The 15,801-nt window shown below is 45.2% G+C and overlaps 2 protein-coding genes across 3 annotated transcripts in view; both read left to right on the top strand.

Moving 5' to 3' along the window:
• The first annotated feature begins 1,430 nt into the window (after positions 1–1,430).
• Positions 1,431–2,190, top strand: LOC129500112 (basic salivary proline-rich protein 2-like). Its single transcript, XM_055310240.1, has 2 exons — positions 1,431–1,635; positions 1,691–2,190. The coding sequence occupies exons 1-2, from the start codon at positions 1,431–1,433 to the stop codon at positions 2,188–2,190; spliced, it is 705 nt and encodes a 234-aa protein (XP_055166215.1).
• ARHGAP35 (Rho GTPase activating protein 35) overlaps positions 2,046–15,801 on the top strand; it is a 128,459-nt gene continuing 114,703 nt past the window's right edge. The window contains exon 1 of one of the 2 annotated variants that reach the window (XM_055310118.1): positions 2,046–2,203. The gene's annotated coding sequence lies outside the window, so the exon portion shown is untranslated. The remainder of the gene's footprint in view (positions 2,204–15,801) is intronic. The other variant, XM_055310117.1, reaches the window with a different exon arrangement.

The following is a 15,801-nucleotide window of genomic DNA, read 5'->3' as shown; positions in this document are numbered from 1 at the left end:
TCCCTCAAGTGATCTAAAAATCATTTACAAACTAAGGTTTGTGGTGACAGCCTAAAGAAAACCTGGGCCACACACTTGATTGGTTTGGCTCACAGTACTTAAAAAACAACAACAAAAATACACAACTAAAAACCGGATTATATACATAAAAAAATGCTAAGTCAGAAAAGTCAAGGGAAAGGACTCTGATCAGTAATAATAATAATAATAATAATAATAAAACTTTATTTAATGGGATACTTTAAAACTTGAGGGCATAAAGGGTACCTGGATGGCTGTCAGTAGAACATGCGACTTGATCTCTGGGTTGAGTTCGAACCCCGCATTGGGTGTAGAGATTACTTTATTTATTTTTTAAAGGATTTATTTTTATTTATGATAGACACAGAGAGAGTCAGAGAGAGAGAGAGAGGCAGGCAGAGACACAGGCAGAGGGAGAAGCAGGCTCCATGCCGGGAGCCGACGTGGGACTCGATCCCAGGACTCCAGGATCGCGCCCTGGGACAAAGGCAGGCGCCAAACCGCTGAACCACCCAGGGATCCCCAGTTTTTTTTTTTTTTTAAGATTTATTTATTTTTATTTATGATAGACACAGAGAGAGACAGAGAGAAGAGATGACTTTAAAAGAATAAATAAAACGTATTTGTAATTGTGCCTATCAACTTTTCTAAAGTAATACTTTTTAGCACTTTACAAATCTATCTCATTTAATCCTCTCAGCAACCCTACGAGGGAGGTACGACGATTATTCCATTTTGTGGATGAAGAGACTGAAAAAAAACCACGCAAAATGCAATAGAAAACAGCCTTTCTTCATGCATTCCGTAAATATTGACTCCATGCCCAGAACGCTCATCTTCCACCATGCATACTTCCGGAAGGGTCCCAGAGGAACCCCTCCTCAGTTCAGAAGAACTCAAGGGTTACAGCAGTGCCCCTTCCCATCATTACTCTTTACCCTGCACGGGCCAAAAGTGACATTTGATTTGCAGTCATTTGCACAATGCTGGCTCGGAGGTCAGGGCTGCGTGCAGGAGCGGACCCCTGTCTCTCTCCCGGGCCTGGGCGATCACCGAATCCACAAGTCGTATCAACGGGCGCGCTGCCCGTACATTTTCTTCTCTGCGGAGGGAAAGAGCACGCGCTCCCGAGCCCTGCCCCTCCTTCCGGAACGACAGATTCCTAGGCTTGGATTGGGCTGGGGAGGGCCACGCCTCCTCGTGTCCTCCAATCAACTCCCTCGCTGGGTGTTCTCCCTTCCCTTCAGCCCCGCCCCACCGCCCCACGTTACGTCGCTCCATCTCACCTCCTCCGTTATCCCAGGGGCTGAGGCTCGCGCGGCAAACCCACCTCCCCTTACCTCCCATTGGCTGGTCAGGTCCCGCGCGAGCGGGATCGCGCCCTTCGCCCCCGCCCCCAAAGCCGGGCCATGCCTCCCCCCTCCCGCTTTCTCCACGAGCCCCCGCAAGGAGGGGTCGGCTGCTTCTGGCGCGCGCAAGAGCGCGCGCGACTCCCGCGGGCCACTCCCTCCGCCTTGCGCCAGGCAGTCCCTCCCGCGCACGCGCAGTTGCCCGCGCCATTCCCTTTGCCTGCTCGCAGGCTGCCTGGTGCTGTCTCGCGCCGCAGCCACCGCAGTAGCGGCATTTCTTTGGGGCGCACGCGCATTATGGTCTCCGCGCTCGTTCCCAGCCAGAGGCCACGGTAGTGGCACTGAGCCCCTTGGGCGCAGAGCCGCCCTCACTTTGTCTCCTGCCCGGCGCCGGTCGTCCTCTGGCGGCGCGCACCCCGGGGCCGTTATCCTCTTGCAACGGTCCGCACGCCACGCACGCGCAGTAGCGAGGAGCGCGCGCGCGCGGGAGCGGCGGCCGCAAGAAGGAGGCGCCGCCGTCGCCATTGCGAAGGAGGGAGGGAGCGAGCGAGCGAGGCTGGTCCGCCCTCCCCTGGTTCCCGCCCCTCCCCCCTTCCCCTCCCCGCCCCCCCGCCCCGAGGGAGAGCCGCGGCGCGGCGGGAGGAGGAGGTGGAGGAGGCGGAGGAGGGAGCCTGCGAGGGAGGGTCCGCCCGGCCCCCCGCCGCCGGAGCCGCCGCCGCCGCCGCCGCCGCCTCAGCCGCCGCTGGACGAGGAGCAGCAGAACATGGCGCCGGGGCCGCCGTCGTCGCTGCTGGGATCCTGGAGGCCGGAGCCGCGCTGAGAGCGCCCAGCTGGTGAGTGCGCGAGCTCGCGGGCCCCGGCGGCGAGGCCGGGCGCCGCCCCGCTGCGGGGTCCAAGGGGAGGCGGGGACCGCGGGGCCCGGAGCCCGCGAACAATGGAGGAGCCGGAGGGGGAGGGGAGGGAGCGGCCCCCCAGGCCCCCCGGGCCCCGCCGTCCCCGCTGCTTCGCGCTGCGGCCCGGCCCGCGGGGCCCGCCCGCCCTTTTGGACCTGTCCCTGCTAGCCCCAGGTCTGCTGTCCCCGCGTCTGCCCCCACCTTCCTACCCATTTGGGATCTCGGTGTCTGTCGCGGCCACCCCCTCCTCACTTAAGCCACTCTGCTCCCAATTCTGCACCTCCCCCTTCCCTCTTCCGCCCTCGGTAATGCCCTTCGCCCCTCCAGGACTCTGCAGTGGTCTTGGGACCCACCTCCTCTGTGACCCTTCTGCATCCCTGAATTCTGGACCTTCACTTTGGGATTCGTGACCCTCCTGCCCCTCTTCGATTCTACTCTCACCACCTTCCAGATCTGTTGCCTTCTTTGACCCGTTTACTGTTATCCGCCCTCTGTTGCACCCCCAGGAACTGTCCTTTTAGGACCTGCAGTTCCACCTCCTTGGAGATCCATCTGAGACCTTGTTCGTCTTGGCACTGCTTGCCCTTAGGTCTCCTTGGAGTTAATTCCACCTCCCTCTTGGGCTCTACTGCCCACTTGGGGGGCCTGCTGCACCCCAGGGATATTCCTCAGCTCTCCGACCCTCCCATGCCTCAGTTCGGCCCCTTGCCCCCTCTCGGACTCAGATGCACCATGCTTGCCTCCTCCGCTTCTCAGATCTTGCTCCCATTTGCCATTCAGACCTTTATTTCTCTTCCAAACCGTTCTACCTTTCCGATCTGCCCTTTGCCCAATCTCAGATCTTGCTGTGGCCCTAACCTGCTTGCTTTTCGACTCTGCCTTCCATGAAGCAGCCTCCTCCCCTCCCAAAACCCTGCAGCTCTCATTTCTGCCATTCACTTCTCTGACCTCCCTAACTCAGCCTGCCCGCAGCGTCCGTGCTGCCCTGCAGGCCCCAGTTCTGCCCAGTGTTCTTGCGGTTTCCTCTTCTCTCCACCTCCTCGTTGGCACTGTAGAGCTGTCTCATTCATTCGCTCCCCCTTTCTTTGACCTGTTTCCCCTTCACTTGTTCTCTGCTTGAGATCTGCTTCTAGCCTTCTCTTTGCTCGGAGTCCTCTCCTCTCTATTTTGGCTCTTCTTAAACTTGCCCTTTACCTCCGTAAATCTTTGATAACTTCCCTGACCCATCACCCCTTTCCTTCCCATTTTGCTGCATCTCACAGACCTGCCCCAGATCCTTTTTTGCATCTGCTCTTTCATTTGTTCAGCTCTGTCCCATCCGCTCTAACGTTTTCCTCCCAGCTCTGCCCTTTTTGGAGCTGTCCACTTGCCCACCTATCTTTTTGACCCATTTTAACTTTACTATTGCTGTTCCCTCTTGGATGGTTTCTTTAATCCTGGTCTTCCTGTAATTGCATCCCACCTGTGTTGTCTCTTAATTCTGGTTTTCCACCTGGACCTCCTTCTCCCCCCACCATTTTGATTCAGATCTCAACCTCCACTCTTTACTTTCTTATATTCTCCCTCCTTTGTCCTTTTACCTCCTTTTTGAGTTCTCCTTCTCCCAGTTCTGCCCAGTAGTAAAGAGATCTTCTCAACCATTCTTTCCTATCACTGGCTGCCTCCCCACTCCCCCCAGCTCCCTCTTGGAGCCATCTCAGTTCTTGGATAGATTTTCCCTCTGCTTTTGGTACCCATTTCCCAATTCTGTTCCTTGTTGACTTGTTTCCTCACCTTTTCTTTCCCTTTGTATCCTGTCAAGCATCTTCTTTCCTCTTTGGTTCGTGTCAGGCTTGTTTCTCCCAGCTCCCCACCCTTGACCTGCCCATTCCCACTGAGTGCTTCCCCTCTTGAGGCTTGTGTTCCTCTAGCATCCAGTCTTCAGCATTCAGAGGGGAAGGGTCTGAGTTGAGCCTAGGGTTCTCTAGGCTCTGGTGTAGACTGCAGATTCACTTGGCACCCTCACCCTCAGGGTTTTATTCCCAGAGATCCTGTGAGATCTGGGTAGATAGGTGGGGGTTGGTTGGCTGGTTATTGCTCTCTGGAGTCTTGGGAGTGTCTCCCCCATTTTCCCTACTTCTACCAAGGTTAGTGTTGGTGAGGGGGTAGATCTCTTTCCATTGCCCCATTTTTTTTTTCCTCCTCTTTTCTATCTTGCTTCCCAGCCCTTTTCAGATCCCTGGACTTTGCAGCTTTGTGTCCTTCGAGACAGAAGAGTGCAGCTGCTCACAGGTCATTCTTTTAATTCCCTCCCTCCTTCTCTGAGCTATTGTAAAGAGACAGTTGTACCCTCTCCCCCTCTTCCACCTCCAAGGCCTTGGGAGAACTTAGAAGTGTGATTTTTCCCCCTTCTCCCCCACCCCCACCCCATGACAGTCTTATTTTTGTTTTATCTCTGGCTGGGGAAATGCTAGTTCTCAAGTTCTCCCCAATCCCACTGGGGGTTATGGCCACATTTGGTGTTTACTGCTCTGGGGCTGCAATAGCTGCAGTGTTGCCTTCCCTAATGGCCTCTGGTTTGTAGTGTGACCTTTGGGAGGGTGGGCTTATTTCTTTTCACCTCTGCTCCAGGAAGGCTCCAGCTTCCTGGTCTTAAATAATTAGGGCCTGAGTTTGGAAAGCCCGTTGCGGTTGTTTGTGGAAAGAGAGAGTGCCAAGTGTCACTCAGATTTCTGCCCTCTGGTGTTGCAGGCGCTCTCCAGCAGGGGAGCTGAATGCCTCTGGGCAGATCCTTGCTGGAGTTGGGGGTGGGGGCGCTCTTTGGTGTAGAAGTATGTGGGTGGGCCCTGACATTCTCCAAGCCTTGTGAGTGACCTGATTTGGTAGAGTGAGGAAAGGGTGCCAGGAACTGGCTGATACGATGAGATTTTTTGGTTTTATTACCTGAGAAATGTACCTTAGCTGTGGAGCTTTTTCTTCAGTGATCTTATGATAGGGGTGGGGTTTAGGAAATTTATTCAGTGAAAGAGGTGTTTTTTTTGCAGAAAAGCCATCTAACCATTTTTTGTCCTTAACTTGGGAAAGAGAACCTTTGTATGTTCTAGGTTTATTTATTTTATTTCTTAAGTGAATCAAAAGCCTGATTTCCCCTGCCCCCCCCCCCCCCACTTTCGCGTGGCCCAGGGCAATTGCATATTAAAACAGCCATCCAGCTGTGAAGGAACATTTACTGGAAGGACTTTATTTCTTAACTGAGCTATGATCAAACTTTGTTTACTTCAGCACTTATTTAGAAATAGTTTTGTGTGAACACTTGAAATAAAAAAGCGTTCACTGTTATCTACAGAATTGGACCATTGACTCCTCAAATGTTAGGGTATTTGTATATGATATAGTAAAAGAGAGACTAGATCATAGATCTAGTAATTCCCGTAGCTTCTGAGTTCTTAGGACTTTAAATTTTTTTTTTTAAGATTTTATTTATGAGAGAGAGAGAGAGAGAGAGAGAGAGAGAGGCAGAGATACAGGCAGAGGGAGAAGCAGGCTCCATGCAGGGAGCCCAATGTGGGACTCATACCGGGACTCCAGGATCACGCCCCCTGCCGAAGGCAGGAGCCAAACCGCTGAGCCACTGAGGGATCCCCAGGACTTTAAATTTCTGACAAGCAGAGTCTGGTGATTTTAATTATCTATAGTGTGTGTCTTCATCATTATTGACTTAAGAATTTCAGTTCATCTGGTCCATTCATTTTTGAATTTTGGCCTTGTGTATCATCATTCATTCTATGAATTTATTTTAGAGTTTATGTTTTCCATGTTGGTATAAATAATTTTCTTTTTGAAAATTGAAATTTCTATTCATGAGAGACATACGGAGAGAGAGAGGCAGAGAGACACAGGCAGAGAGAGAAGCAGACTCCATACTGGGAGCCCCATGCGGGACTGGATCCCAATCCTGATCCTGGGACTCCAGGTCATGCCCTTGGCCAAAGGCAGAGACGCTCAACTGCTGAGCCACCCAGGATCCTTTGTTTTTTATTCTTAATGGGGAAGTAATAGCTAATTAAGAAGACAACTGTGTGTGCAGCACTGCTGAAATTTGTGTTTTAGAGTTTTTTAACATCATGGGCAGCATAGAAAGTTTCTTCATGGCCAAAGCCAAAGTTTATATAATTTGAAGAGAGGAGACAGAACAACAAAGGACTGAGTTTTCTTCCTAAACTGGTAACTGCTGTTACAAAGATTGTCATGTTTCTCTAATGGTAGCAGAGACTCCAACCTCAGTGTCAACATTTGCTTTCATGATGGAATTGGGTGCTACAGAAATCTGAGGTGGTAGCCTTGGCCTTCTGGAACAGTTAACATGCCAGTTGGGGGTGGGGTGTGGAGCAGGAGATAGCAGTAGATGACTCTTCAACCAAGTAGCAGATCTTCAGGGGCTCCTGCAGTGCCTAGAAAATCTCTGTAATACTAGTCTGATCAAAGTTTTTCTCTTCCTTTTTTTTTTTTTAACTATTCTTTTGATCATATCCCCCTTTTCTTTTTCTTTTTTCTTTTTCTTTTTTTATATCCCCCTTTTCTTTTCTTTCTTTTTTTTTATATCCCCCTTTTCTTTTCCATCTTCTTGGCACAATAAGGCCAAAGCATTTAGGATAGTTAAAAAATAATCAGAAAATAGTCATTCTTCTCAATACATGTTACTTGGAAGAAGTTGTCCGTGTGTAAATCCATGGGCCTGATGGTAACTTTTGGCAAAGGACAGTCTAGGAGAAGTGAGGGATTCACAGATGACTGTAAAACTGCAGCCTCCAGCCTCATAGGTGTTTCTTCAGTCTTTGTGTGATAGGGAGATACAGCAGGTCAATATAGAGATTGACATGGTGAGAGAGTGTTTGTCCATCTCCCTCTAGTCTCTTCTGTTTTCACATCTTCAGTTTGTGGGGGCCTTCTGAGAGGTGGTAAGCTTCCTGCAGGGCCTTCCTGTGATCCACTATGACTATTGTCATTCACCACCTGGGTGTCTTAATTTACCCAGTCTGTGTGACATTTTATTGACCATCTAGTCTAATTGTTTAAAATTTCCTTTTTACACTATATGAAATACTTAAGCTTGGAGAGTCTTGAAGAGGAAAGGTGACTAGCAGAAATCCCTTGGATTTGGAGCAACACAGCTTGAATACCTGTGCCTAGTGTAGCCGCCTGATTTACAGCTGGGAAAATGAACTTGCACGGAGCATGGTAACAGTTTTCCTGTCATAATTGAAGGAATATTGGAAGTAGAGGCAGAAGGCCTTCTGGTCTAGGCCTTAACCTAATTCGTGGGAACCTTGAACAAATCACTTCACCTCTCTGGGTTTCACATTCCTAGTATGAAGTCTAGTGTGCTGTCCAGCTCTGGTTGTAGAGTATTGTCCTGGACCACATACCAAGTTAGAGCTGGGACTGGGACTGGACTCCTGGTCCTGCTCTTTACCCCTCCATCGCCTCCACCCCTCCCCCTCATCTTCACATCGATCCTGTGGCCCAGAATTGGGGGTAAGGGCTCTTTCTCTGAGGGATGCAGTAAATTGAACTGGACCGCCTTTGTTGTATACTTTTTTCAAACATAAACACCATCTCTTTTTCAGCCATTCATGTGAAAATTAGTTTATAATTTTGGGGGAAAGGGGCACCCAGATTGTATTCACTACATAAGTAAAACCATATACCTCTTTTAAAAGCAATATGGAATCTTTCAAGCTGAGTCATTGTTGACCTACGCTCTCAAATAGCTGTGCTGAATAGCACTTGAATTGCTAGTATTAAGAAATGCAAACAAATCATTCATGTTCATCTTCCTGGAAGTTTATTTCTATTTAATTTTTGATACAATGCTTTAATGAGGTTTTGTCTATGAAGAATTCTTGAAAATAACTTTTGGCATCTGTCAGTCTGATTTTCATTTATTTGCTTCTATGGTGCTAAGAAGCACCATTAAGTTGATATATTAGCAGAGAACCAGGTACTTTCAGCCATGAACCATCATCACAGGAAAGTAATATTTACTTTAGTTGAAAATAGCCAGACTTGCCTATCTCCTTCATCTTCCTTTATTGAAATGAACATTTTCATTTTATGAAGTTTGTGGCAGTTGTGACTGTTGCATTATGCATCTGTGATATTTCATACCTTTTTTGCTCTCCTAGTGTGCATTCTTACCTGGAAAATGTCCTTTTCTGGTCACTATGGTAATATTTGCACTTAGAAATCAAATTTGAACAACTGAGAGGCAGCTTCCTATGGTGTAAAGAATATTGAACTGATAATGAAGAACCTCTGGTCTAGCTCCAGCTCTGCGGCTTACTAGCTGTATGACTTTGGCCAAATCATTTTCACTTCCCTGGGCTACAGTTTCTTCATTTGAAAACTGAAGGGATCATACTAGTTGGTTCCCATTCTGCCTTATTTTATAGATAATAATACTTGATTGTTTCCGTTTTCCAGGTAGTAAACTCCTTGAGGGTGTTTCTTTTTTTTTTTTTTAAATTAATTATTTATTTATTTATGATAGTCACAGCGAGAGAGAGAGAGAGAGAGAGAGAGAGAGAGAGAGAGAGAGAGAGAGAGAGGGGGGCAGAGACACAGGCAGAGGGAGATGCATCAGGAGCCCGATGTGGGATTCGATCCCCGGTCGCCAGGATCGCGCCCTGGGCCAAAGGCAGGCGCCAAACCACTGCGCCACCCAGGGATCCCAGGTGTTTCTTTTATATCTTGTCACACCTAGCAAAATACCTTATATATAGTAGGCCCTACTACATATATGTTGATTGAACCCAAACAAGTGCCAAAGCCTTTTTTTCTCTTTTGTGGGGGTAGGTGGGTGGAGAGATGTGCACCAACAATAATGGCCATTTTTAGGTTTTAAACTCTCAGAGGGCATGCCCTCCTGGTCATCATTTAATTCTCATATATACATAATAGAAGTATCCTAACCAGGGTTACACAGCTGAGAGGTTGAGAGCTGTGTTATAAATCCGTGTCTGTCTTATTTCAAGATCTGTGTTTATTTTATTAGTGCCTTGTTTCTTTGGGATATAAGAATAAGCTATAGGTTCATCCTCTTAAAGAATTTATAGTCAGTTGTGAATGACTAGCTATATGTAATGTAGGGTGGGTTGAGGGGAGTAAATGTTGAATAGAGTATTCTGATGAATTTGTGTTCTTTTTTTTTTTTTTTTTTAAGATTTTATTTATTCATGAGAGACCGAGAGAGATAGAGGCAGAGACATGGGCAGAGGGAGAAGCAGGTTCCCTGTAAGGAGCCCGATGCAGAGGACTGGAGCCCGATGCAGAGGACTCGATCCCAGGGCCTGGGATCATGCCCTAAGTCAAAGGCAGATGCTCAACTGCTGAGCCACCCAAGTGTCCCTCAATTGAGAAAACTTTGGGCAACTAGGAATGTATAGGCAAAACTACACCTAGCCCCTTAACTTATTTGTGTGGAACTTACTACAATGCTTTTTTCAAAAACTGGGAATCAGAAAGTTATTAAATAATGTTAGGGTGAAAATATGCTGGGCAGCTACAGCTAACAGCCTCTTGAAGTGTAAAAAACTTAAAAAAAAGTTTTTTCCATTTAAAAGAAAGGTCAGAATCATGGCTTCATCTATTGTATCCTGCAGTACTTAGGAATAAGACAAAAGAAAATGATTACCATTAATTGCCGTGGGCAATTAAAAAGGATTCTTTGTTCGGTAACAAATTGATTGTGTAAAAATGAAAGCCAGTACTGCATTAATACAAGATTATTAGATTCTCAAAATCTGTATCTTTAACTAGAGTGGCTTTCACTTCAAGGGAATTATTTCACTGGGAGTAGTATACTTTTAAATGTTTGATGATAAAAGTATCACTAGGTCTTTATTTTCCAAAAATGTTAGGTTTGTAGTTAGAAGCCTGGTGGATGCTACTTTCGTGATACAATTTTTTTTTCTCTCTCTCTCTTTTTTTTTTTAAAGATTTTATTTATCCATGAGAGACACCCAGAGAGAGGTAGAGACATAGAGAAGCAAGCTCCCTCTGGGTAGCCCAATGTGGGACTTGATCCTGGAACCCCGGGATCATACCCTGAGCTGAAGCCAGACACTCAACCACTGAGCCACCCACGTGCCCCTGTGATATCATTTCTTTTTATTTTTAATATTTTATTTATTTATTTATGATAGACATAGAAACAGAGAGAGAGGGGCAGAGACACAGGCTGAAGGAGAAGCAGGCTCCATGCTGGGAGCCCGACGTGGGACTCGATCCCGGGACTCCAGGATCACCCCTGGGCCAAAGGCAGGCGCTAAACCGCTGAGCCACTCAGGGATCCCTGTGATATCATTTCTAATGGCCTGAAATAATTGAATACTTTTTGAATGCTGCTGACTTCTCAGAGATTTTTTTTCCTGATTGATAAGTCACTAGAGGAATGCAGATAAAACCTTTGGTAAATGAGGAAAAAGGGAAAAGGGCTTCTCAGGGCTTAGGCAGTGAGTGAGTCTCTCCCAGTTGGTGTATGCCCAGCATTAGCCAACATCCATAAAGGCTTAAATGGCAACATTAGCTAAAATACTTGTGATTTCTTTTTCTTTTTCCCATAGCTGTGATTTCATGTTCTGTGTGAATACAAGGAATACATATATTTTCTCCCGTACAGATCCTCTTTAAATTTTTTTTCTTTTTTTTCAACAATTTTTTTTTCAGGTTTTTAAAAATTTATTCATGAGAGACACAGAAAGGCATAGAAACAGGCAGAGGGAGAAGCAGGCTCCTTATGGAGAGCCCGATGCAGGACTCGACCCCAGGACCCCGGGATTGTGACCTGAGCCAAAAGCAGACGCTTAACCAACTGAGCCACCCAGGCATCCCAAATTTTTAATTTTTATTAAAAAAAATTAAGGTGCAACTTACATGTAGAAAAGTTCATAAATCTGAAAGTGTACCTTTTTGAATTTTCTACATATTGTCCAGACCTCTTTTTTGTATGAGGCATCACTTCCTTTTCTACATACTCCTTAAGTTGAAATTTATTTGAGCATCTCCATGTGTGAGGCATTTTAAGTCTTGATTTTACTAAAGGAATGTGAATTGTATAGAGTGATGTTTGTAACTTTTCCAAGATTGTTAAGGTTACATATCTGATAAAGAATGGGATAATAGTGGAACACCTGGGTGGCCCAGCAGTTGAGCGGCTGCCTTCAGCTTAGGGTGTGATCCTTGGAGTTTCGAGATCGAGTCCCATATCGGGCTCCATGCATGGAGGCTGCTTCTCCCTCTGCCTGTGTCTCTGCCTTTCTCTATGTCTCTCATGAATAAATAAATAAAATCTTAAAAAAAAAAAAAAAGAATGGGATAATAGTGATCTGGTACAAATTACCACAAGTGACAAAAGCATTCTTTTAATAACAAATCTTCCCTATTTGTGTTGTAATTCCAGAGTTTTTGGGTCTCTGCTGGGAATTAAAAGGAAATAGGTAGTGGTCACTGCTGGTGGTATATGATCAGGACTGTCAGGCACAAAAACTTGGTGTGAACTTTCTGGAAAGCATTTTGGCAGGGCTTTATTTAAAAATTTTAAAATATTTTATTTATTTATTCATGAGAGACACAGAGAGAAAGAGAGAGGCAGAGACACAGGCAGAGGGAGAAGCAGGCTCCACGCAGGGAGCCTGACATGGGACTCCATCCATGGTCTCCAGGATCAGGCCCTAGGCTGAAGGCGGTGCTTAAATTGCTGAGGTACCCGGACTGCCCTTGGCAGGATTTTTTTTTTTTTCTTGGCAGAATTTTAAGACATAAAATCCTTGATCAACTTATAGGAATCTAGATGGACCAAGAAATCGAGATGAGGACCAAGATTATATACAAAGATCTTAACTATAGTGATGTGTATAAAAAATAAACAATTTAAATATTTTAACCTTAGGGGAATGATTGCTTTATTGAAAAGTATGGAGTCATTTTTAAAAAGGATGTTTTTTGGAGAATTCTTTTTTTTTTTTTTTTTTGGAGAATTCTTGACGTGGGAAAGTACACACAAAATAAAATTAAGTATGAGAAAAAAGCAGGATATAGAACTATAAACAGCATGATTCCAGTTGTTTTAAAATATATATGGGAAAAAGCAAAAGCAACATGCTAAAGTGCTGTTTGTATTTATCTTTGTGTTGTAGAATTTTGTTTTTTTTTTTTTGTTGTTGTAGAATTTTGAGTGAAATTTTTTCCTGAGTTTTCCACAATGATTTTACTATTTTTTTAACAAAGCGTTTTTTTTTTTTTTTCTTTCCTCCCTGTATGGTTATGTTATGTTTGGTGTTTATTATAAACACATGAGGGAAAAATTGACCTGAAAAGCAAGAAATTAGTCGTTGTGAGATCTGGTGGACTCTAGTACCTTTGAAGGTTAAGGCAGTCACCCTTTCTTAGAATAATTAAATTAATTATTAGCAGCATTACCAGTTAATAGCAACAGCATGCTCATTGTGTACCAGGAGACTACCAAGTGTTCCCTCTATCCTCCTCACAATAACCCTCTGAGGTAGGTGGTATTTCATTTTGTAGCCAGGGAACTGGGGCTTCCATAGGGGACTTGCTCAAGGTCACGCAGCTGGTATAGCTGAGGCACTGTGGTTCAGAGCCTTGGCTCTATACTGACTCCTGTGGTGTGCTATCCACTTCATAGAATTGAGTGCACCCCAGAGATGAGAAGAACGGATAGCTGACCCCTCTGTTCTCTTTTCAGCAAGGTGCCCCCCTCCACATGGCTTGTTTTAAGAGAGAGAATCTATTCATATATTACTTTCTCTTTTCTCAATCAAAATCGAGAATGGACATGACATACATTAGTTTTATCTTCCCTTTTATGAAACCAAGATTCTTTTAAGATGTAAATAATTTAGGGCTATTAAGCCAAAGAGGGAATAGACTACTTTGTAGTTCCAGAGGATAGAGATCCAGGGAGACAAGTTTCCTTTTTCCTCCCTGTTCAACCAATATTTGGGTGTCTACACTGCTGAGAGTCCTAGTTATATGGAATATGCCTCCTTCTCCCTCAGAGAGTTTATATGCCATTTATTAAAACAAAAGCAGGGACACTTGGGTGGCTCAGCAGTTTAGTGCTTGCCTTTGGCCCAGGGCATGATCCTGGAGTCCGGGGATCGAGTCCCACATCAGGCTCCCTCCATGGAGCCTGCTTCTCCCTCTGCCTGTATCTTTGCCTCTCTCTCTCTCTCTCTTTCTCTGTCTCTCATGAATAAATAAAAAAAACAAAAAACAAAAGCATTTCTTCCCTTAAAGGTAACACAAGGAACACCCTGTTTTGGTACCAGAACTTTAAAAATTTAGAAGGCCTATGGCCTGATTACCCCCCCCCCATCTTATCTTAAAAAATTAGGTGTGACCAAACATTTCAACACAAGAGCATGTTTACTTGGATGTTTACTTGGAAGATAGATTCCATCTTGTTATGAGAAAGAACTTTTTAATAACGTGGTCCAAGTTCATGTTTTATTTCAGATAAGAAGTAATTTGGGAGATGTAAAATTTTACTGTTTTTATTGTTGTTAATTAACAAGACGTTTCTGCACACACACACACACACACACACACACACACAGACACTTATTTATATACTGGTCATTCTTTCCTGAAAGAGAATACCAAAAGACCTGATGTTTAGTTGACATATGAGGGGGTTTACATTCACACATCAGGAAGAAATTGCAAAATACCTTTGGATTTTTTTTTTTTTTTAATGATAGTCACAGAGAGCGAGAGAGAGAGGCAGAGACACAGACAGAGGGAGAAGCAGGCTCCATGATGCACCGGGAGCCCGACGTGGGACTCGATCCTGGGTCTCCAGGATCGCGCCCTGGGCCAAAGGCAGGCGCCAAACCGCTGCGCCACCCAGGGATCCCATGGATTTTTTTTTTCTGTTTTTTTTCTCCCATTTCTTCTGTGAACCTGCTACATTTATCCTAGAACATGTCCGTAGGAACATAATATTTGTTGAATTAAAGGTATATACATTTGGGCAGTCCGGGTGGCTCAGCAGTTTAGCTGCCGCCTTTAGCCCAGGATGTGATCCTGGAGACCCAGGATCGCTTCCCACGTCAGGCTCCCTGTATGGAGCCTACTTCTCCCTCTGCCTGTGTCTCTCACGAATAAATAAATAAAATCTTAAAAATATATATATACATGATTTTATTTATTTATTCGTGAGAGACACAGACATAGGCAGAGGGAGAAGCACACACTCCACAGGGAGCCTGATGTGGTACTGGATCCCAGGACCCCAGGATCACGCCCTGAGCCGAAGGCAGCCGCTCAACTGCTCAACCGCTGAGCCACCCAGGCGTCCCTAAAGGTACACATTTAGAGAGAAACCGGGGTGTGTGTGTGTGTGTATGTGTGTTTGTGTGTGTGGGGGGGCAGTCTTTCAGTTCTTTGATTCTTGGGATTCCTCAAGCTATGTAAAGAATCCTTTCTCCTGTCGGTTTTCATTTTGATTCATACCAACTTTGTTACCTTGGACAAGTCATGTATTTTAATTTAAATTGTCCATAAAATGAGCCTCAATACCTGCTCTTGTGTTGTGATTCTAGATTTTTTTGAGAAATGCCAAGAATGAACGTGGAAGCCCCATAAGGTTGGAAGGCCTTTCAGTTTTCTGGGAGAATGGAAGAAAACAGTTTGGTTAATTAAACCGTTTTAAGTAACCAGAGTATTATAGCACTACAAAGGCAGCACTCTGGTATTTTGACTCAGCAGAGCAGTGCATGCAAGTGATGTGTTATCTTGTAACTTGCCCCCAGGTAGCAGTCAGTTTTAGGGTCTTATCAGTAAGTGTCTCACACGTCTAAATGTTATAGGTCATAGGCCAAATAGCAGTGGTTGAGGTCTGTTTGTTTTCACAATGTTAGGACTGAGGCCTCAGGTATTCTCATCAAGGCACATGGGCCTCCCTTGGAGTCCCCGTCCTACCTCTTCCCAGCTCTGTGCTCTTAGACAAGACACTTAAACTTCAGTGCCTCAGGCACCTCATCTATAAAAAGGGGAATATAGTGGTGTCTACTCTCAGACTCACTGTGCAATTAAAATGGGTGGTATATTTAAGAAGCTTAAAATAATGCCTGGGTCATGGTAAATGCTATGTTAATGTCATCATTAGTGTAGTGGTTCCTGGACTTGGGTTTTATAGACTAGTTGAATAAGTAGTGGGAAAACACATACAAATTTACTAATTTGTAGTTTTTCCAAGGAGGGCATTAAAAAATAAATGAGAAATTCTCCTTTTATTAAAAATGAGATCCATTGTCAGAATAAAAGGTAGTAGCCTTTCTCAAAGAAGTTGGCAACTGTATATGGACATATGTAGGTATATATTTTTATTATTTTTGTTATTTCATTTTTAAAGATTTATTTGTTTATTATTCATGAGAGGCACAGAGAGAGAGAGAGGCAGAGACACAGGCAGAGGGAGAAGTAGGCTCCATGCAGGGAGCCCGATGTGGGACTGGATCCTGGGTCTCCGGGAT

The sequence above is a fragment of the Nyctereutes procyonoides genome, unplaced genomic scaffold, assembly GCF_905146905.1.
Source record: "Nyctereutes procyonoides isolate TBG_1078 unplaced genomic scaffold, NYPRO_anot_genome, whole genome shotgun sequence".
Classification (NCBI taxonomy): Eukaryota; Metazoa; Chordata; class Mammalia; order Carnivora; family Canidae; genus Nyctereutes; species Nyctereutes procyonoides.
This window is presented reverse-complemented; position numbering and strand designations above follow the sequence as displayed.

Excerpts from the sequence above, each read along its gene's own strand:
- LOC129500112 (XM_055310240.1), top strand. The coding sequence starts at position 1,431 with ATGCCTCCCCCCTCCCGCTTTCTCCACGAGCCCCCGCAAGGAGGGGTC. Across the intron at positions 1,636-1,690 it reads CTCGCGCCGCAGCCACCGCA|CCAGAGGCCACGGTAGTGGC; the intron begins GTAGCGGCATTT and ends GCTCGTTCCCAG.